Source organism: Dreissena polymorpha, chromosome 8 (assembly GCF_020536995.1).
Source record: "Dreissena polymorpha isolate Duluth1 chromosome 8, UMN_Dpol_1.0, whole genome shotgun sequence".
Taxonomy (NCBI): domain Eukaryota; kingdom Metazoa; phylum Mollusca; class Bivalvia; order Myida; family Dreissenidae; genus Dreissena; species Dreissena polymorpha.
In genome coordinates, this window is record NC_068362.1 from 52,865,181 (window position 1) to 52,887,049 (window position 21,869).

Consider the following 21,869-nt stretch of genomic DNA (forward strand, 5'->3'; position numbering starts at 1 on the left):
TAATAAAAGTTTAATTATTATGACGGTCAGTATTCCCCAAAAAGTTTAAATCCACGAAATTACGTGTCAACGAATTGGTTGATTTTTATTAGACCACGAAATTGCATACCGACGAATTTCTATATGTTTACAGTAAATGGTATTGACTTTTGACCTGCACATTATGCTGAACAAATGCGTCACTTTCTGAGAAAACTGGGAATAATGCATTTGCGTAAAGTGTCGTCCCAGATTAGCCTGTGCAATCAGGGACGACACTTTCCGCCTAAACTTGATTTTGGGTAAGGAGGGACTTCCTTGAAACTAAAAATACCATAAAGCAGAAAGTGTCGTCCCTGATTAGCCTGTGCGAACTGCACAGGCATATCTAGGACTTCACTTTACGCACATGCATTAAGCCCATTTTTCTCAGAACGCGGCTCAAATTGTTTTCAATAAGATGTTTACACTACTCATTTAGGAATCAGAACCGGCCTGCACGCCCGTCCCGCCCCCCACCCAAGACAGACCCACACCCAAGCAACAGGCGGGATCCTCCCCCACCCCCCAGCAAACCCCTAGCCAGACCCCTTGCAGAGCAACCTGGGCCCCACCATGAGGTCAGCGGCAAATCTGGTATTGACAAGAGCAAGCCGAAGTCTAAGCCGATGGCCAGTGTGCAGATTTCCCATCCTGTTCTTACTGATAGCACACACGAGGATTCTAAGGCCCACATACAAACCAGCCCTGTCGCTGATCATAAGAAAATACAGAGGCCTCCACCTCCTAAATTACCTCTAAACGTATCTAAGCAGGACAACAAAGGTAAAACTCCTGGAGGAGCTTGTGATACCAAGACTGAGCCAGGAACCAGCGAGAGCAAGTTGAGGTTTGGGCCCATATTCAAAATACCAAGCTTCTCAAAGGCAGACAAACTAAGCGCACCCAAACCTGAACAATCAGCTGACACGGATCCAGCTTCTGGAAATGTGGTGAAGAAACGAGAACTGACAAGAAACATATCTAATCCAGTCCTCATCAGCACCACAGACAGACGATCAAAACATCTTGTCAAAGCTGAAAACCATAGTGTCGCGCAGATTCAGTTGGCAGACAGACAGGCCAGCGTAGAGGCACCACCTCTGCCTCCTCACATCGACTTAAAGCGCAGCGAATCAGACATCGCCCGACGCAATCGTCCCTTGCCCCCCAGGCCAGTCTCAATGCCGGAGAGTGAAAGTGGGGAGGAACCAAATGTGACCGTCTCCAGTGGTAGAAAGTCTGCAGTATTTACCAGTAACTCCCCCAGAATGCCCCAGCGCCCACCCCCACCCCCTATCAAGCCAGGAATTGACAGCACAAGGAAGACAATAGAAGACGAGCTAGCGAAACTCGATAGCATAAATATTACTATACCAGACATGAACAGTAGACCTTCAACACCAAAGGCAGTGCATCCAAAAACCAAAGATATAAAACCAAAACCAAGACCTGGAGCGCAGAAGACTACCTCCTCAGATGCACAGAAACCTTTGCCTCCTGCAAAATTACCTGCAGTGAGGTCGAAATCAGACAGCAACAAACTTGAGGACGTCTCAAAACCAAAAGAGCAGAGAACTGACATAAAACCTGGTGGAGATTTTGAAGTTAAGAAACCAATTTTTATTCCCAAAGCAAGACCTGGCCTCGGCAAAACCAAAGCAAAAACTGAAACACCTAAGGAGAATATAACGGAAATAAAGAGAAAAATCTCGACTGATTCTTTAGACGAAGATCCGAATGCTGGATCAGCCAGTGTGGCTGGCCTTTCAAGAATATTTGACACACAGACCAAGCCATTGCTGAGTGAGAGTGCATTGGCCGAGCCTAAGGACAAGGGCCTTAAGAAAACGGTGTCACAAGGATCAGCAAAGGCGCCCATGACCCCACCAAAACCTCGCCCCGGGGTCAAGTTCGTCCGCAGTGTTGATGTGTAACAAGGGCAATATTTGAGATGTGTGTGGTAGAAACTTGAGTTAAGCTATCAGTGCCAGTGGGTGTGAAGGTCATTACAAAAACTATAATATTATTTGGTCTGTGGGAAAACCTGGATTAATAAATGTGCGTAGCCTGTGCACTGTATTGCCAATCATTTGTGAATGGGGCTACGTTTTGGCTCAATTCTCACACATCTGTCAAGGTAGCTAAGTTTTGGCTCAATTGGTACACTTGTGTGAAGCTAAGTATTATCTCAATTGTCATCCTTGTGTGAAGGGAGATAAGTGTTGGCTAAATTGTCACCCTTGTGTGAAGGGAGATAAGTGTTGGCTAAATTGTCACCCTTGTGTGAAGGGAGATTAGTGTTGGCTTCATTGTCACCCTTGTGTGAACGGAGATAAGTGTTGGCTTAATTGTCACCCTTGTGTGAACGGAGATAAGTGTTGGCTAAATTGTCACCCTTGTGTGAAGGGAGATTAGTGTTGGCTTAATTGTCATCCTTGTGTGAACGGAGATAAGTGTTGGCTAAATTCTCACCCTTGTGTGAAGGGAGATTAGTGTTGGCTTAATTGTCACTCTTGTGTATAGGGAGATTCATGTTGATTCAATTGTCACTGTAGTTTAAAGAGAGCAAAGTTGGTTTTAAGTGTATTATGCCATTTATTCATTTTTAGGAATTTCGATTTTTGAAATTCTAAGATCCTTATATTAAGATGACTTAACGTAATGAGGGTTTATTGATTTGTTAATTTATGTGGGGGGTTTTATTTGTAAATTTTAATCATGAACTTTACATAAGTATTTCTGATTTATCTGGATAAAATTTGAGGAACAATAAGATTTGTGTTTTTTTAATTAAGACATAATGCTTTAACCTCAAATTTGATGTTCTATCACTTGTTGGCTTGTTCTTTCACTTTTTGGCACAATTTAATATGATACAAATGTTTTCTTAAGAACATCAGTGTGTTAGAACTTTTCCAGTTTGATCACTGCTGAGTAAAATATCCTGTAAGGGATTTGTGATAATAATTTGTAGAATTATATCATATCGGGTATGTGGAAACATACATGTTTCAACAATTTGTTAAAACTACCACTAACCAAATGCTTCATTTCCATAATGGTTCAAAATGGATGAAGTATTTAAAGTTTTTATCACACTTATAAAGATTTAAGATTTTTTTTAGTGAATTCAACAACAAAAATTTAGTCAGTAACCCAGGGGTCTAGCTAGGTTCAAAATTTAGGGAGAAGTCACTTCTCCCAAAGGCCAAAATAGGGAGAAGTGGCAACTTTTCGGGGAGAAATGGTACTTTTGCATCCAGTGGTCAAGCTTAGCTCAAAATTTCGGGAGCTGTCACTTCTGTACAGTTGTGTCATAGGTCTTCATTTTACATGTATTTTGCGGCAAATTAAAAGAGAAGTATTTCCGTTCAGCTTTCAATCAACTCTTTACTTGTCTTATATCCCTAATTAAATTTGCCAATTATCATGAATCAAAAACAACTCTTATTTCACACTTTGGGGGACAACATTTACAAATACAAACACACACTCACTTAAGTGTTCATTTTTGTTATTGATGTATTTAACTGAGTTAAAGTTATATATTTAACACTTAACATGCTATTTATGTGATGACTGATAAGCTATTTCAATAATAGAGGCTGAAATGGGGGATGGAATTCAAAAGGCTGCATTTCATTTATAATAAGAGATGTCAAGTGTATGAAACCTACATTTTTCTTATTTGTAATTGATTGTAAATTATTCTGGTAATTTTTATTATTTTTTTCCTGTACAGGTTTATCAAATAAAACTTCAAGTTTAACAAAACCAGTAATATTCATAATCTTCTTACTTCCTTGTAAATTTTAAGAAAATCAAGATTAAATCGAATTTATATTGTGCTACAATTTTTTAAAATAAAAATTCATTTAAAGTCTCATTTTACAGCACAGATTCCAAATCTTACCCATAAATGAGCCCTATATTTATTGCCAGTGTGCTAGGTTAACTCTTCCCATTTGATCATTCCTTTGTATTGTTTTAATGGGCCATTTAACTTTGCTGAAGTATAGTTATTGGTAGCCAGCACAAGGCAATTAATCAAGGCTTCACCTATGAACAATTTTAAGAACTTTAATAGCTCCCGACTGTGCATTTGAATGTTCAACTTTGCATGACCTGTAAATGTGGCAACTTCTGACTGAAAATTCTCCTGTGTCCAATTCTCAACATCAAATTGATTTTAATGGTCAATGTGTGGCACAAACAAATAATTAAAAGGTGGAGAAGTTATGTCGCCTTCATGAAATTAATTAGCGACATAAATATTCCCTTGGCGAGCAAATCGCCCACTAGCGAGACCCCTGTAACCTGGATAAAGATGCATACAGTTGTTTCTTACGTAGTTTTTTGTTCCTTCCAAAGTCGAATGAACACTATACTGTAGTTAATAATGGCATTATAATAATTTATGTATTTAGTACTTGTTCTTTAAAGACTTTTGGCTTTTTGCTTTCATGTTGTTACAAGAGACTAAACAAATGTTTTTATGATTAAGTGTTAAACTGTTGAATCAGTATTTCATTTTAAGATACAACAGTTTTATGCTCAGGTCTCCAGTGGGTTTTTTCCCCTCATTTTGGAAATGGGGCCGGGTCCGTTTGGATTTGGAAAAAATCAGTGTTACGACCAAAATTTTGAAATTAGTGTTGTTGTTTTTTGCTCACAAATGCTTCAAAAATGAGAATTAAAGAGTTTTCAATATTTAATTTAATAACGTGTAACTTGTAGAGCTTGAATGGAGATAAACTAAATGTTGATCTTAAAAAGATTTTTTTTTTTTTATCTTAAATTTGGAATTTAAGGTCCAATTTCGGAAAAATATATACTATTTTCTATTGGGATTGGGGTCGATTTTGAACACAAAAACAACACTGCCCTCAATATGTGCCATGTATGTGAACCTGTTGATTAGTTGTTTTTTAGATGCAAGATTCTGAGTCAGTATATCTAGTCATTTTTGCATTAATGTTATACATGTATGTTTCATTTATATACCATTTTAATTATTGATATAACCATTTAGTTTGTATGCATCTTAATACAATTTTTAACATGTATAGTTCATGAAGACATGGTGATTTCAAATGAATACATGGTGTTTTTGTGCCCCTGGATCGAATGATCGGGCATATTGTTTTTGGCCTGTCTGTCATTCCGTCATTCTGTCCCAAAACTTTAACCTTGGTTAAAGTTTTGCAATAACTTTTGAAATATTGAACATAGCAACTTGATATTTGGCATGCATGTGTATCTCATGGAGCTGCACATTTTGAGAGGTGAAAGGTCAAGCTCATCCTTCAAGGTCAAAGGTCAAAAAAAAATTCATAGCGGCGCATTAGTTTTTGTTACTTTTTAACATGTATAGTTCATGTAGACATGGTGTTTTCAAATGAATACATGGTGTTTTTACTCCTAAGTTTTTGTTACTTGATATGTTTGTGTCTTTGTTTAAATTGTCTTTCCAGCTGCTACTTAAAAGAAAAAGCCTCAATATATCATTAGTTAATAATGCCAGTGATTGTTGTGCACCTATTATTGTGTTGTTGTTATAATAAGATATACATGTACATACACCGGGCAGAAAACCACTCGACATAAATTGAAATTTAGGTTTAAACTTGGGGTGTAGAAAGTATTAGAATAGCTGCATTCTGTGTGTTCAAGGTATCGAAGTTCAGCTCTGTTTAATATTGTTTTGTGTTATGTATTATTACTTTTAGCAATAACCCCACTCAAAACTTTTACTTATTGCTTTAAGGTGTTTAGAAACAGACTATTTTTGTATCAGTTTATCCAAATCATGGTATACTTTTTTGAAAACTTTGTTAGTTTTCCCAAATCATGGTATTATTTTTTGAAACAATTATTGGTTTACCCAAATCATGGTAAACCAATTATTGGTTTTCCCAAATCATGGTACACTTTTTGAAACAATTGTTTGTTTACCCAAAACATGGTATACTTTTTATGCCCCCCTTCGAAGAAGAGGGGATATATTGTTTTGCACATGTCGGTCCGTATGTCCATCCACCAGATGGTTTCCGGATGATAACTCAAGAATGCTTAGGCCTAGGATCATGAAACTTCATGGGTACATGGATCATGACTCGCAGATGACCCCTATTGATTTTGAGGTCACTAGGTCAAAGGTCAAGGTCACAGTGACTCGAAGTAGTAAAATGGTTTCCGTTTGATATCTCAAGAACGCTTACGCCTAGGATCATGAAACTTCATAGGTACATTGATCATGACTCGCAGATGACCCCTATAGATTTTCAGGTCACTAGGTCAAAGGTCAAGGTCACAGTGACTCGAAACAGAAAAATGGTTTCCGGATGATAACTCAAGAACGCTTACGCCTAGGATCATCAAACTTCATAGGTACATTGATCATGACTCGCAGATGACCCCTATTGATTTTTAGGTCAGTAGGTCCAAGGTCAAGGTCACAGTGACTCAAAACAGAAAAATGGTTTCCGGATGATAACTCAAGAACACTTACGCCTAGGATCATGAAACTTTATAGGTACATTGATCATAACTCGCAGATGACCCCTATTGATTTTCAGGTCACTAGGTCAAAGGTCAAGGTCACTGTGACTCGACACAGTAAAATGGTTTCCGGATGATAACTCAAGAAAGCTTACACCTAGGATCATCAAACTTCATAGGTACATTGATCATGACTGGCAGGTGACCCCTATTGATTTTCAGGTCACTATGTCAAAGGTCAAAGTCACAGTGACTCAAAACAGTAAAATGGTTTCCTGATGATAACTCAAGAATAATTAGGCCTAGGATCATGAAACTTCATAGGTACATTGATCATGACTGGCAGATGACCAGAATTGATTTTCAGGTCACTAGGTCAAAGGTCAAGGTCACAGTGACAAAAAACATTCACACAATGGCTGCCACTACAACTGACAGCCCATATGGAGGGCATGCATGTTTTACAAACACCCCTTGTTAAAACTATTGTTGGTTTACCCAAAGCATGGTATACTTTTTATACCCCCCCCCCCCCCCCCCCTTCGAAGAAGAGGGGTATATTGTTTTTCACATGTTGGTCCGTATGTCCGTCCACCAGATGGTTTCCGGATGACAACTCAAGAATTCTTAGGCCTAGGATCATGAAACTTCATAGGTACATTGATCATGACTCGCAGATGACCCCTATTGATTTTGAGGTCACTAGGTCAAAGGTCAAGGTCACAGTGACTCGAAGAAGTAAAATGGTTTCCGGATGATAACTCAAGAACACTTATGCCTAGGATCATGAAACTTCATAGGTACATTGATCATGACTCGCAGATGACCCCTATTGATTTTCAGGTCACTAGGTGAAAGGTCAAGGTCATAGTGACTCAACTTAGAAAAATGGTTTCCGGATGATAACTCAAGAAAGCTTACGCCTAGGATCATGAAACTTCACATGTACATTGATCATGACTCGCAGATGACCCCAATTGATTTTCAGGTTACTAGGTCGAAGGTCAAGGTCACAGTGCCAAAAAAAAGTATTCACACAATGGCTGCCACAACAACTGACAGCCCATATTTTAAACAATTGTTGGTTTACCCAAATCATTGTGTATTTTTTTTTAGAAAACAAAGACAATGTGTATTCTTCCCTTCAGGGCTTTTTCTCTACTTGTCTTGTTCACTGTGAATCAAATGAAAATGGGCTGTGCTCTGTGAAAAGAGGGTTTAATGCCTGTGCATAAAGTGTTGCCCCAGATTAGCCTGTGCAGTCTGCACAGGCTAATCAGGGACGACACTACGCTTTTATATTTTTTGTTTGAAATAAGTCTTTTCTCAGCAAAAAATCCAGTTTAGGCGAAAGTGTCGTCCTTGATTAGCCTGTGCAGACTGCACACGACACTATGCACATGCATTAAGCCCCTATTTCACAGAGCACAGCTCAAATATGCTTAATGCTTAAGAGTTGGGATGACTTCAGGGATATTCCTATGAAATAAGCTGCTCAATTTCAAGTGGTTGCTGGTACTGTATGTGCTAATTTTAGTGTAGCCACAGCATGTTATTTAACACTTTACCACTAAGATACATATTTTGACACATTTGTAGTCTCTTAGAATATTACTTTAAATTAAAGGCCTTTCTTACTTGATCAAAGTTTTAAAGGTTTCAGTTCCAATCCTAATATACTGATGAGCAGCAAACAGCATACAACCTGAACAGACTGAGTTACTCGCAGGCTGTTCTGGTTTTATGCTGTTTGCTCATAGCCATTTTCACTTAGCTTTTATGAGGGAAAGGGTTAAGAATATTTTATGTTTATACTCATGTGACATTTATGGTCAAGAATAAAGTATTTGTTGTTACATTTGAACATGTTTTGATCATGAAAAATAATCCTTGATATAAATTGAAGATTGGATGTTAAATATACAAGACCAATTTTAAAAGAAATTATTGAGAATTGGAGCATACAATGTTATTATCCCCACGCTTTTTGAAAAAAAGGTGGGGATATTGTGGTGATCTCCGCCGTCCGTCCGTCCGTCTGTCCGTCTGTCCGTCCGTCTGTCCGTCCGTCCTGGCCACTATCTCCTCCTACACTAAAAGCACTAGAACCTTGAAATTTACACACATGGTAGCTATGAGCATATGTGCGACGGTGCACTATTTGGAATTTTGATCTGACCCCTGGGTCAAAAGTTATAGGGGTTGGGGTGGGGCCGCGTCAGAAATTATCACTCATTTTTTTAGGTTATTTTACATTTACTTCTTTATTTCTACACCGATTCACTTCAAATTGATACTGGACCTCACCTATGACAATACAGTCAATCTCAACCATGCATGGCCCCATTCCCAACCCTGGGGCGCCCCACCCACATAGGCCACACCCACCAAAAATTTCCATTTACTATAATTTTTTCATTTCTACACGGATTCACTTCAAATTGATACTGAACTTTTGTTATGACATTAGGGTCAATCTCAACTATGCATGGCCCCAATCCCAACCCTGGGGCGCCCGCCCACATAGGCCACACCCACCAAAAAATTCCATTTACTATAATTTTTTCATTTCTACACGGATTCACTTCAAATTGATACTGAACTTCTCTTATGACATTAGGGTCAATCTCAACTATGCATGTTCCCATAACCAACCCTGGGGCCCCGCCCACATAGACCACACCCACCCAAAATTGCCTTTACTATAATTTCTTCATTTCTACACCGATTCACTTCAAATTGATATTGAACTTCTCTTATGACAATACAGTCAATCTCAACTATGCATGGCCCCATTACCAACCCTGGGGCGCCCCGCCCACATAGACCACACCCACCCAAAATTGCCTTTTACTATAATTTCTTCATTTCTACACCGATTCACTTCAAATTGATACTGAACCTCTCTTATGACAATACGGTCAATCTCAACTATGCATGGCCCCATTACCAACCCTGGGGCGCCCTGCCCACATATGTCACACCCACCCAAAATTGCCTTTTACTATAACTTCTTCATTTCTACACCAATTCACTTCTAATTGATGATGAACTTCTCTTATGACAATACGGTCAATCTCAGCTATGCATGGCCCCATTACCAACCCTGGGGCACACCTAGGTCAAACATTCGGCGTGGGGATACGCGTCGGCCTCTGCCGCGCCATTTCTAGTTGAGTATATTATTGTCCCCTACCGGTTTCACTGGAGGGGACTTATGGTTTGCGCTCTGTCTGTCTGTCATTCTGTCCGTCACACTTTTCTGGATCCTGCGATAACTTTAAAAGATCTTCATATTTTTTCATGAAACTTGAAACATGGATAGATGACAATATGGACATTATGCACGTCATTTCATTTTGTTCCTACGTCAATAATTATGATTGCTATGACAACAAATAGACTAGAAATACTGCTGAAAATGGTGGTTTTCTGGATCCTGCAATAACTTTGAAAGTTCTTCATATTTTTTCATGAAACTTGAAATATGGATAGATGGCAATATGGACATTATGCACATCATTTCATTTTGTTCCTACGTCAAAAAATCTGGCTGCTATGGCAAAAAAATAAAAAATAATTAAATCTGACGATGGTGAAATTTCTGACAATGGTGGAGCCTGTAGGGGACATATATTGCTTGCCAATAGTCTTGTTTAGTATTGTTTGGTCATTCAGTTTTCTTGTATAAAGTAATGTATATTTTGTATATATTCTGTATTTTACTCTTAATATAGACTGTGATATGGTACACATTTTTCTTGCCTAAAAAAACAACATTTTACCAACTGGTGTAGGTATGTGTTATATGTAGCTGCCTGTTCAAATTATAATTAATGATGTCCATGTACAACCTTAATATATTTAATGTTCACATTACATTAAAAAAAAAATGATTGTCAATATTTTTTGTCCTGCAAAATCACTGTTTGTGATCTGTCAGAAAACATAGCATAGTTGCTTAAAAAACTGAGGTTTTACAATTTACAATTCAATGAATAATAGAATAATTGAACATGAGCTACTACCTTCAACAATTGTTATAATACCTGTGTGAAAATCAGATGTCCAATGACATGGACAAAATATGGATAGATAATTGTGGACTAATTTTAAGGTGTCCCTAAGTTTAGTGTCTGAAAACATAGAATACATTATGGTGATATTGTTGATTTTATTATCCTCCCATAAAACGTATTGACCCAGAAATACTGTAACCATTTGTATCATTTGCATTGTCATTTTCATTTGTGAAAGATTATAAAAAAATGCTGATGATTTCATTTTCTACAGTTTCCTTTCAGTTAAATATTAAATGATTTGGTAGAGTATTTTATCTATCATTTGTTTATGTATGTATGTGTACTTGTGGTTTGTATTCTTTGCATTGAACAGAGTTTGAAGGGAATATGGTGAAATTCTCCAAAAGATTATCAGAGAATTCTCATCTGATCGCAAAATACAGAGGTCAAGAATTTGATGAAAATAAATTAGATTTTATTACCAATGTGCTATATACCATTGAAATACTTATGAGCAGCACTATGAGATAATGGGGCTTAATGCATGTGCATAAATCCGACACAATCCGCTAAAACTGGAATTTTTTTTAGAAAATACTTTGTTCAAATAAAAAAATTCATGCAAGCAGAGAGTGTTGTCCCTGATTAGCCTGTTCAGACTACACAGGCTAATCTGGGACTTTATGCACTTGAATTAAGCCCCATTTTCCTGAGCAAGTCTCCAATGATAAATGGTCATTTCTTGCCTTGATTAGCAAACATTTATTTTTTCTTGCCTTAACTTTATAAATTTTTCAATACATGTAATAACTCTACAAATCCAAATAGATAACTCAATGGATTTTCATTTAAACTCGTACTTCACAAATTGATAATCTCAACAAAAATGTTGATAAGAAATTACAATTCTATTAGAACTCGCCCTTTCAGTTATTTATTAAATGTGTGACCAGGTAATACAGAGTTTATTTCAAAATAACAGGGTGCCAAAGAGCTGTAAATAAACTTATAATAATTCATCTTGTTGTAATGTTTTTTTGCATACTTAAGGTCAATACTGGTAAAAGATAACTCTCTTATCTGCTCATTTCTTTTTATGCTATGTCTGGATTTCAAGGAATTTCCCTACAAACAATCAACTAAGTCCTGTTAAAAAAACAAACGGTCCCTTAATTGCATTCCTGTATGATATATAATGTTTAGTGGTAGTTTTCATTATTGTTTTTCACATTTAATTTTCAAAGTCACATATTTGTTTGGATTGTCAACTTATTTGACTTTACATAAAGTCATATACAATGTAACTCATGTACCCACATTTATGTGTTCTTATTATTTATTTATTTATAATCATTATAGTATTATGTTAAGCAATTATTCATACATTCATTGAGTGTAATAAACAACTGCGAAATGTTGATTTTGTCCCTTAATGTTTCCCCTACTCCATTCACAACTTTAATGACAATTATGCATTGGTAGAAGTTAAAAATTTAGTTAGTCTTTGTATTTTTTAACAATACTAATAAACCAACTTTCAATTGGTAGCAACGCTGCTTATTGTTTCAATGAATTTGTGTGAAAAAAGGGGCCAACAGGGAGTTATACAAATACCCTATATCTATTGGATGGTGACATTGTTTGCACCCGTAACTTCATACCTCCGAAGCCTTCATTCAAATTTTGAAAGCACTTGAGACAGCAAAGGTCAAGGTCACCACAGGGTAAAAAATAAATTAGAACTGGGGACAGGCTAATCTGGGATGACACTTTACGCACACGCATTAAACCCCCTTTTCACAGAGCAAGGCTCATATAATACATAAAATGATAAATCTAGCATTGCCACTAGAAAGGAAACTTGTATAATGTTTAAGCCTAACTGACAATAAAAAAGCTTAGATTTTTAATCGTTTTTATCAGTTAATGTATTGTATTTTACAACATATGGCTTGTCTGCACAAAGTTCCACAAGGATTCAAGTTGGCACAAATAGAGGTTGCTGGCATTCGTCTTGTGTTTATCCCTAGGCAGTAATAGTTCCAAGCATGCAAATCATAGGGTCTAGCAGTGTCTAAAACTGTGACTTTTTGATAAAGGCCCTCAGTTCATCCCTGAAATCAAAATGCAATTACCTGTGATATTTTACACATTTATGAAATTCAGAACTACATAAAACCTGTGCAATAAACAGGTACTTGAAGGTGTTTGGTTCATGATTTGCAAATATTTTAAAATACTCGGTGTAAAATCTAAATATTTCATTTAAATATAGTCAGAAAAATGATTTTTACAATCAAATATACATTTGCATTTAGAGATTCACAAAATAAACATACAATGATTATTGTATTGGATTATTTACTTCAAACAATATAGACTACGATTGTTTCTTATTATTCTTATACAGTGTTGTCTAGTCAGAATCAAGCTATTGCAACTTCATGGGCATTGTATGTACTTGTACAATATTATTATTTCAATTACATTCCTGAAAAGGTGTGTGGTTGGTTATAAATTCTATTTATGACTCTTACATTTTGGTTTTGGTGAGGTTAGTCTCCAACAGGTCCCCGTACGTGACAAGCAACTCCTCCATAGGCTTGACAAACATCGGCCGGTAGTTGGCATCCATCTCAACCAGGTACTGCAACCATAGCAACTATGACTACAGGTACTGCAACCACAGCAACTAGGACTACAGGTACTGCAACCATAGCAACTAGGACTACAGGTACTGCAACCATAGCAACTAGGACTACATCAACAAGATCAATGTTTTGATTGTACCTCACTTCATTTTCCAGTTGTTTAATTGCATGTACCCATCCATATTCAATTTTGATATCATATGCCATGATGTAGGAATGCTATACATCCTGATAAGACCTAGTAATTTAAATTGGCATAGTTTTTCTATCTGACCGCAGGCGATCCTTAAAGTGGTTAAATCCAAATATGCTTTAAGTTAGTCAACTGCATACTAAATTAATATAAGACTGAATTAGTTTGTGTGTTTCATGTCTATAAACAGTGGAAATGTGCGAAGTGTGAATACATTGTATACACCACATTGGACTGCTGATCTCTATTAGTTATAAACAACTTTATGGGGCTGTGAAGAACAGAGCAAGGAATCATAATAACACCATCAATTGGAAAACATTTACTAAAGCGAACATGTGTACTTTTAAGCAATCAATTGTGAACCATAAGATGGACTGAAGAATAGTTTTTTGCAATTAAATGGGTACCATGGTCAAACTATTTGAATAGCTTCAAGATAATAAATCTAGTCTTGCACAAAAGAGACCTACCATCAATAGCTCAAATTCAAGATTTTCTGCTGTCTTCTCTAGCAGCTCTTTGAGCACTAATGGCCTAAAACATAATGGTGAAATAAAATAAAAAATGTACAAGGGCCGTCATAGAATAGCCTAGACCATAGATACAAAATATTATCTATCTATTGTTAATAATCTATACTTTGGACAGTTTAAAGATTTACCAATATATAGAATGCATGCATGCGGAATTTCAGTAAAATAATTGAGCCGCGCTCTATGGACATGGGGTTTAATGCATGTGCATAAATTGTCGTCCCAGATTAGCCTGTGTAGTGTGCACTGGCTAATCAGGGACAACACTTTATGCCTAAACTGGATTTTTGCTAAGAAGAGACTTTCTTTAAACAAAGAAAAAACAAGATGTGTTTGTGAAACACAATGTCCCCCTATATTATGTTTGACCTTGTAGGATGACCTTGACCTTGTGAAGGATGACCTTGACCTTGACCTTTCACCATTCAAAATGTGCAGCTCCATGAGATACACGTGCATGCCAAATATCAAGTTGCTATCTTCAATATTGCAAAAGTTTTCATAAAATAAGCGATTTGGGCCACATATATTTGACCTCTGACCTTGAAGGATGACCTTGACCTTTCACCACTCAAAATGTGCAGCTCCATGAGATGCACATGCATGCCAAATATCAAGTTGCTATCTTCAATATTGCAAAAGTATTTATAAAATAAGCGATTTGGGCCACATATATTTGACCTCTGACCTTGAAGGATGACCTTGACCTTGACCTTTCACCACTCAAAATATGCAGCTTCATGAGATACACATGCATGCCAAATATCAAGTTGCTATCTTCAATATTGCAAAAGTATTCATAAAATGAGCGATTTTGGCCACATATATTTGACCTCTGACCTTGAAGGATGACCTTGACCTTTCACCACTCAAAATGTGCAGCTTCATGAGATACGCATGCTTGCCAAATATGAAGTTGTTATCTTCAATATAGCAAAAGTTATTGCAAAATGTTAAAGTTGGCGCAAACAGACCAACAGACAGACCAACAGACAGACCAACAGACAGGGCAAAAACAATATGTCCCCCACTACTATAGTGGGGGACATAAAAATCCTCATTAAAACAAAATGTGTCGTCCCTGATTAGCCTGTGGGGACTGCACAGGCAAATCTGGGACGACTGCTTGCGCACATGCATTAAACCCCCTTTCCACTGAGTACGGCCCAATTATAATAATAAAAGCACATTCATTAAGCTTCCATGTAAAATGTTCAAGATGTGTTTAAACACTGTTAAGGTTCAACCGTTTGTAAAATGGCACAACATTGCATGACACTGCATGTGATGCACAGCTGGATATTGTGCTAGTTAACCCTTTGCATGCTGGGAAATTTGTCGTCTGCTAAAATGTCGTCTGCAGAATTTCTAAAATTAGCATTTTCTTCGATTTTTTTTAAAGAATACTATCAGAATAGCAAACAGTTTGGATCCTGATGAGACGCCACGTTTTGTGGCGTCTCATCTGGATCCAAACTGTTTGCAAAGGCCTTCAAAATTCGGTTCCCGCACTGAAAGGGTTAAGTTATAGGCAATATCAACAAACCTATCATATAAACCTTCATAAAGTTTATAAAATGGCTTTACGTGCACCAGTCCTATGTAACCACATTGACTTTTGGTATTAATTGATGCTTTCCTGTGTTCTGTTGGGAAATAGAAATGATTTAAAACTTCTAATTCACTGTTCAAACAAGAAACATTGAACAGCCATGCTACCAGGTTTTCAATTTTTTATTGTTTTTCTAATTTCAATAATTGCGCAGTCCAGAGCTTATTCAAAAAAGCTTCTTACACACAAAATACTTTGCACAATAACTCCATCTTAACCATTTACCCCTTATAAACGCACTTTGATGCATATGTAGTCCCTCAGAAAATCTGATTAAATTACAAAATCTTCTTTTCTACAATCAAGTTACAAAGCCTTCATATCCAACCTTAAGATACTGATGAGCAGCAAACGGCGTAAAACCTGAACAGACTGTGAGTTACTCACAGGCTGTTCTGGTTTTATGCTGGTTGCAAAAGCCATTTTCACTTTGCTTCTCATGGGGAAAGGGTTTACTCATGTTATTGAGCAGAAACCATTTTTCTATTTTCCAAAGGTATGTAAGCAAACTAGACACACAATTTTAGTTTATTACCTTGATCTATAATAAGTTATTTTGGAGAAACCTTTTTTTCGAGATTTTTAAATTTTAAGTATCTGTGTCCTTGACCCTACTAAGCAAATATACAATCCTTAGATAGGTCTCCGTGCAAGCTTGCTTAACCCATTAATGCCTAAATGGTGCATGATGCGGCGTCTCATCAGGGTCTGCGCTGTTTGCTTAAAGGAATTTCTGTAAGAACTATTCTAAATAAATATACAAGACATCCCTAATTTTGGAAATAAATTGATCCAATTATGAAGGATGGGAGAGTCCACTAGGCATAAATGGGTTAATGATAATCTAAAGTTTCATCAAGATTGGTTAATCCAAACTAAAGAAACTGACTGGAAACCACCTCTTGGAAGCAGCCCGCCATAATTCCCATACCACAGTCTATTTGTGTATTTGTCTTGTTCTGAGAATACTGGGCATAATGCATGTGCGTAAAGTGTCGTCCCAGATTAGCCTAAGCAGTCCGCACAGGCTAATCAGGGACCATACTTTCCGCTTAAACTAGATTTTCGGTAAAAGGGACTTCCTTTAAACAACAAGAGCTTCAGAGGACAGCGCGCTGGACTATTCAAGAGCTTGACAGTATAACGTAAGCCATCATGGGGAAATTAATCTTATTCAATAATTTATTAGACGATCTTTCAAAAATAAAAAAAGGAAAAAATAAAAATAAATTGGGGGGGGGGTAGGGGGGTGAGAGGGGGATATAATGTGGGGTGTGGTAATTTATTAGATGATGTTTAAAAAAAAAATGGGGGGGGGAGGTTGGGGGAGGGATTCTGGGTGAGGGCGTGGGGTATTGTTTGGGTGGAATCCATTGTGGTATTCAGGTAAGTGTTGTTTTGTCAAAGTAATAATAACATGTGATCATAAATAAAGAAGTTATGGCAATTTAAGCAAAATGTTCAATTATCTAAGTGTAAAAGGGGCCATAATTCTGTCAAAATGCTTGATACAGTGGTCTGCTCTTGTTTATAGGTTGGGGTCATGTTGGTAAACAAGTATGCAACATATAAATTCAATTTGTCAAAGGATATAGGAAATATTTGGGGTAGTACGCAAACTTTAACATAGATTTATCAATAATATGCATTATTCTAAGTATAAAAGGGGCAATAATTATGACAAAATGCTTGATAGAGTTGTCTGCTCTTGTTTATAGGTTGGGGTGATGTTGGTAAACAAGTATGCAAAATATGAAAGCAATATGTCAAGGGACAATGAAAATAAATGGGGTAGAACGAAAACTTTAACATTTGCTGCATATTCTAAGTGGAAAAGGGGCCATAATTATGACAAAATGCTTGATAGAGTTGTCTGCTATTGTTTATAGGTTGGGGTCATGTTGGTAAACAAGTATGCAAAATATGAAAGCAATATGTCAAGGGACAATGAAAATATTTGGGGTAGTTTGAAAACTTTTACATTTGCACGCTAACGCAGACGCTCACGACGACGCCGGGGTGAGTATGATAGCTTCACTATATAAACTTCATATATAAAAGTCGAGCTAAAAATACCGTTAAAGCGAAAAGTGTTGTCCCTGATTAGCCTGTGTGAACTACACAGGCTAATCTGGGACGACACTTTACGCACATGCATTATGCCCAGTTTTCTCAGAACACGACTCATTTACAAGGATTTTCAAATTTGTGTAAAACCTGGTTAAAAATAACAGTGAAAGTTACAGATAATTTTTACTCTTAAACGGAACTACTGTTTCCTGGAGTCCAACTAAACAAAATAAATTACCAGACACAATTTTAAATCCTAGGCAATTTTCCAGTCAAACACATTTCAAATGTAAACAAAAATTTAAAAATAAATAAATAAAATGTCTATGTTTCGACAGAATAATGATTTTAATGAACGTAAGATCATTAAAATCATGACATTTTTTCGCCAGTAGCACCGAAACTTACATCAGGTCATATCCTAAGAACTGAGTTCTGGAAGTGTACACCTTAACTACATCCCTGGAAAGAGAATACAAATATTTTAACTTCATTACGAAATAGTAAGATATCATATTAATTCATACATTTTTTGGGGACATAATGAGTCGCGTTCTGAGAAAACTGGGCATAATGCATGTGCGTAAAGTGTCGTCCCAGATTAGCCTTTGCACACCGCACAGGCTAATCAGGGACAACACTTTCTGCTTAAACTAGATTTTCGGTAAAAAGGGACTTTCTTTAAACAAAAAATACCATTAAAGCGGAAAGTGTCGTCCCTAATTAGCCTGTGCAAAATGCACAGGCTAATCTGGGATGACACTTTACGCACATCCATTTTGCCCAATTTTCACAGAACAAGACATAAATATTCCACAGTGTAAAAAACAGACAAAGGGCCATCATTCTACCAGAACATAATGCAGCTCTACTTCCTATCTTTACGATCATCAACACATTAAGTTAATTTAATATAATTTAACCAATCTTTTCACCAAGTTTCATGATGGTTGGGCAAAAAATGTGACTTCTAGAGTGTTCACAAGCTTACTATGTATAAATATAAGAAAACTCAACTCTCATATCTAGGAAACAAATGTTCTGACCAAATTTCATGAAAATTGGGCCAAAAATGTGACTTCTAGAGTGTTCACATGTTTTCACTTAGTCTGTCAACAGACTGATATTTTTTTTTTCTAATTTCACAATTACTTAAATAATAATACATGTATTGAGATGTATTGCAAAACAATATCAAAGCTCCTTTGCTTTTCTGGCTGAATTATCAGTCTGTTAAATCCTGCAAGTCAATTGACATGACCCCGTCTGTCAATCAAGTTCTTATCTAAGAACTGATCTACCAATCAGCGATCGATTAATCGGGCGCGTTAGTTAGCAACGAACTGTCCCCATTTTTTTGAAAGGTTATGTATAGGTTCACTTTTACTTTAGCGAGTTTCTTTTGTTTTCCTCTTTAAAAAAAGTAGATTAAAAATGGTTAAACGGTGTCGATGGGGACTATGTAACTCGGACAATCGATATCCTGAAAGATTAGTTGGTGACATTTAATTTATATCGTTTCCAAAGCCGAAAAGAGATCTTGAGAAGTGTAAGAGATGTATAAATGCATGCGGTCGTCACCACGAACGACTGAACGTCAACACTGTCAAAGACAATTATAATATATTTTATCGGATATACTAGCAGATTTAAATAGTTTATGTTATCGATCTGATTATCACATAATATTTCACGTTTTTTTAAAATAGTTTTATCAGTTACTAGGTCATTTATATACAGAAGCGAGGTTCATCTGCATTACTTAAAGAGAAATAAAACCCAGCATATGAAGCATAATTTGTGCTGTGTTTTATTACTCTGATAGTAATGCACTTTATTGCCATTATACATGTTATTAGAAGGTGACACGTGATATATCATATTAATAACGGTATCTACACATGTGCAGACATGTGATGTCATCAATAAACGCTTTTAATCCACCTTTGAGATCGAATGACTAGTTCTCATTTTTTCAACGAGTTTCGTTTGATTTGTTCGGAAAAAAAGCAGAAATGAAATAAGGCAAAAACGGTGTGAAGAGGTTTTATGTAACTCTGACATTCGGTATCCATAAGTTAGATTAATTAAATATATACCATTTCAAACGCGGAAATGCGGTCTTGACAAGAGCAAGTGGAAGCTTCAATGTGTAGAATTACCGAGATCACCCTTATGAAGCATTTATTTATTTAAAAAACTGGAAATGTTATGTTAGAAATAACTACAAATTATTAAGTATGAATTATATCACGTGTGCTTGTAGAATAATAGAGAAGATTGGTACCAGCTTTGCGTAACTTAACAAAATCCCCGTTATAAATCGAGTTTTGTGTGTGTCAGAAACAAGTGAAAATGATTATTTGTTTCTATTTTAATAGAATCGAATCGATAAATGCCACATAATAAGATTTATTATTACTGATATTACCAATAAATGTCGAACTTGGGAGAAGTCGGTACCTGCGCCAGCGTCTGATACAGGTAGCTGTACTGAATTCCCCTTCATACAGCGCTACTTTATATATAACAAGGGACAAAATTGTCACAAAACCAGGTTTTCATTGTGAAAAAAAAATCTGATAAAGGGAGAAAACTCAAACTGAACTTTTGAAATGACCAAAAAAAATTAACCCCCTTTGTAAGTTTTTTTTTTTTTTTTTTAAATCTATTTTTAGTCGTGGCGACCTTGACATTGGAGATATTGACGTGATTCTTTCGTGGGACACACCGTCCCATGATGGTGAACAAATGTGCCAAATGATTTTCAAATCTCACAATGAATGACATAGTTATGGCCAGGACAAGCTCATTTATGGCCATTTTTGACCTTTGAACTCAAAGTGTGACCTTGACCTTGGAGATATCGACGTAATTATTTCGCGCGACACACCGTCCAATGATGGTGAACAAATGTGCCAAATGATTTTAAAATCTGACGATGAACGACATAGTTATGGCTCGGACAAGCTCATTTATGGCCATTTTTGACCTTTGAACTCAAAGTGTGACCTTGACCTTGGAGATATCGACGTAATTATTTCGCGCGACACACCGTCCAATGATGGTGAACAAATGTGCCAAATGATTTTAAAATCTGACAATGAACGACATAGTTATGGCCCGGACAAGCTTGTTCCGCCAGCCCGCCAGCCCGCCAGCCAGCCCGCCAGCCAGCCAGCCCGCCAGCCAGCCAGCCCGCCCGCATTCGCCAATCTAATAACCAGTTTTTTCCTTCGGAAAACCTGGTTAAAAACCTGGTTAACAATGACCAAACTTATTGTGCTGTCTTGCACTTTCAATTATAGTGATTGATAAATGTCCCATAAGGAATGTTTAATATTAATAATATCACTTTTATACATTATAACATGTGGGATTTTGCTACACTTGGTGTCAGAAAGCGTGTAAAACTTCACCGAAATCCCAGTTTAAAGCGCTATTTCGTGTCAAATACACGAGTGGAAATGTTTCGTAAATAACATGGGTAAATGCCGTTGAAGAAGTGTTAATTTATTGCTAATACCAACATCACATGTAATAACAGGTTCGATTTCGGTCAGCGCGCAAGCGTTTGAGAGCGTTATTCATGTACCGAAAAACCCGTTATAATTAGCTGATGTTCTCTATAAACGTATATTTTTTGCATTCGCAGAATAACTAAATGACACAAACCCCTTATACAAGTGTCATATGGTGTGAAAAAGTCCATAAAAATAATCCGGAATATCGCGTTAATCTACATGCAGTATATAGGAGGTTTTGGGGATTCCGATAATGACGTCACGTTTGCGCATGCTCAAATTTTGGCCGTCAAAACTGCGGCCATTCTGCTATTGTTTGCATGTGATGAACCGCATCGTGATAAGGTAACAATCATATTCGCGACCCTTTTGAAGAACAAAAAATACTCAGAACTTGAAATTCTTTCAGATTAAAGTGAATCCAATGAACGAAAACAAATAAGGACGAAAACAAACAACAAATTGATTGAATTTATGTAATCAACATATAGAAACTGTTTTGAACCTATTTGTCTGTAAAAACTTGCCTTGTTACAGATTTACTAAATCCTCTTGATAAATGTAAATGCTTTCATTTAATTGTTCACACCAGTTTTGACACTCTTTGTTTCAGCATTTTTATTCCAGTGTTTAATTGCCCCTTTGTTTATCACAAACCGATTATCTCGATATGATCGGATACTGTCCAGACAATTACTATGAAAACAGTGTGTAATAAACCCAGGGACCTATACTTGTA

At 36.7% G+C, this 21,869-nt stretch overlaps 2 protein-coding genes across 2 annotated transcripts in view; one reads left to right on the forward strand and one right to left on the reverse strand.

Moving 5' to 3' along the window:
* LOC127840532 (disintegrin and metalloproteinase domain-containing protein 9-like) overlaps positions 1-1,955 on the forward strand; it is a 37,900-nt gene extending 35,945 nt beyond the window's left edge. The window contains exon 20 of the mRNA XM_052368947.1: positions 461-1,955. Coding sequence (XP_052224907.1) covers positions 461-1,955 — 1,495 coding nt within the window. The remainder of the gene's footprint in view (positions 1-460) is intronic.
* A 10,487-nt stretch (positions 1,956-12,442) lies between these two features.
* The window catches only part of LOC127842842 (pentatricopeptide repeat domain-containing protein 3, mitochondrial-like), a 54,079-nt gene continuing 44,652 nt past the window's right edge, over positions 12,443-21,869 (reverse strand). Inside the window, exons 17-20 of the mRNA XM_052372605.1 lie at positions 18,015-18,068; positions 13,862-13,925; positions 13,082-13,191; positions 12,443-12,658 (exon numbers count right to left, since the gene is read on the reverse strand). Of these exons, the coding sequence (XP_052228565.1) occupies positions 12,619-12,658; positions 13,082-13,191; positions 13,862-13,925; positions 18,015-18,068 (268 nt within the window). The 3' untranslated portion in view covers positions 12,443-12,618. The remainder of the gene's footprint in view (positions 12,659-13,081; positions 13,192-13,861; positions 13,926-18,014; positions 18,069-21,869) is intronic.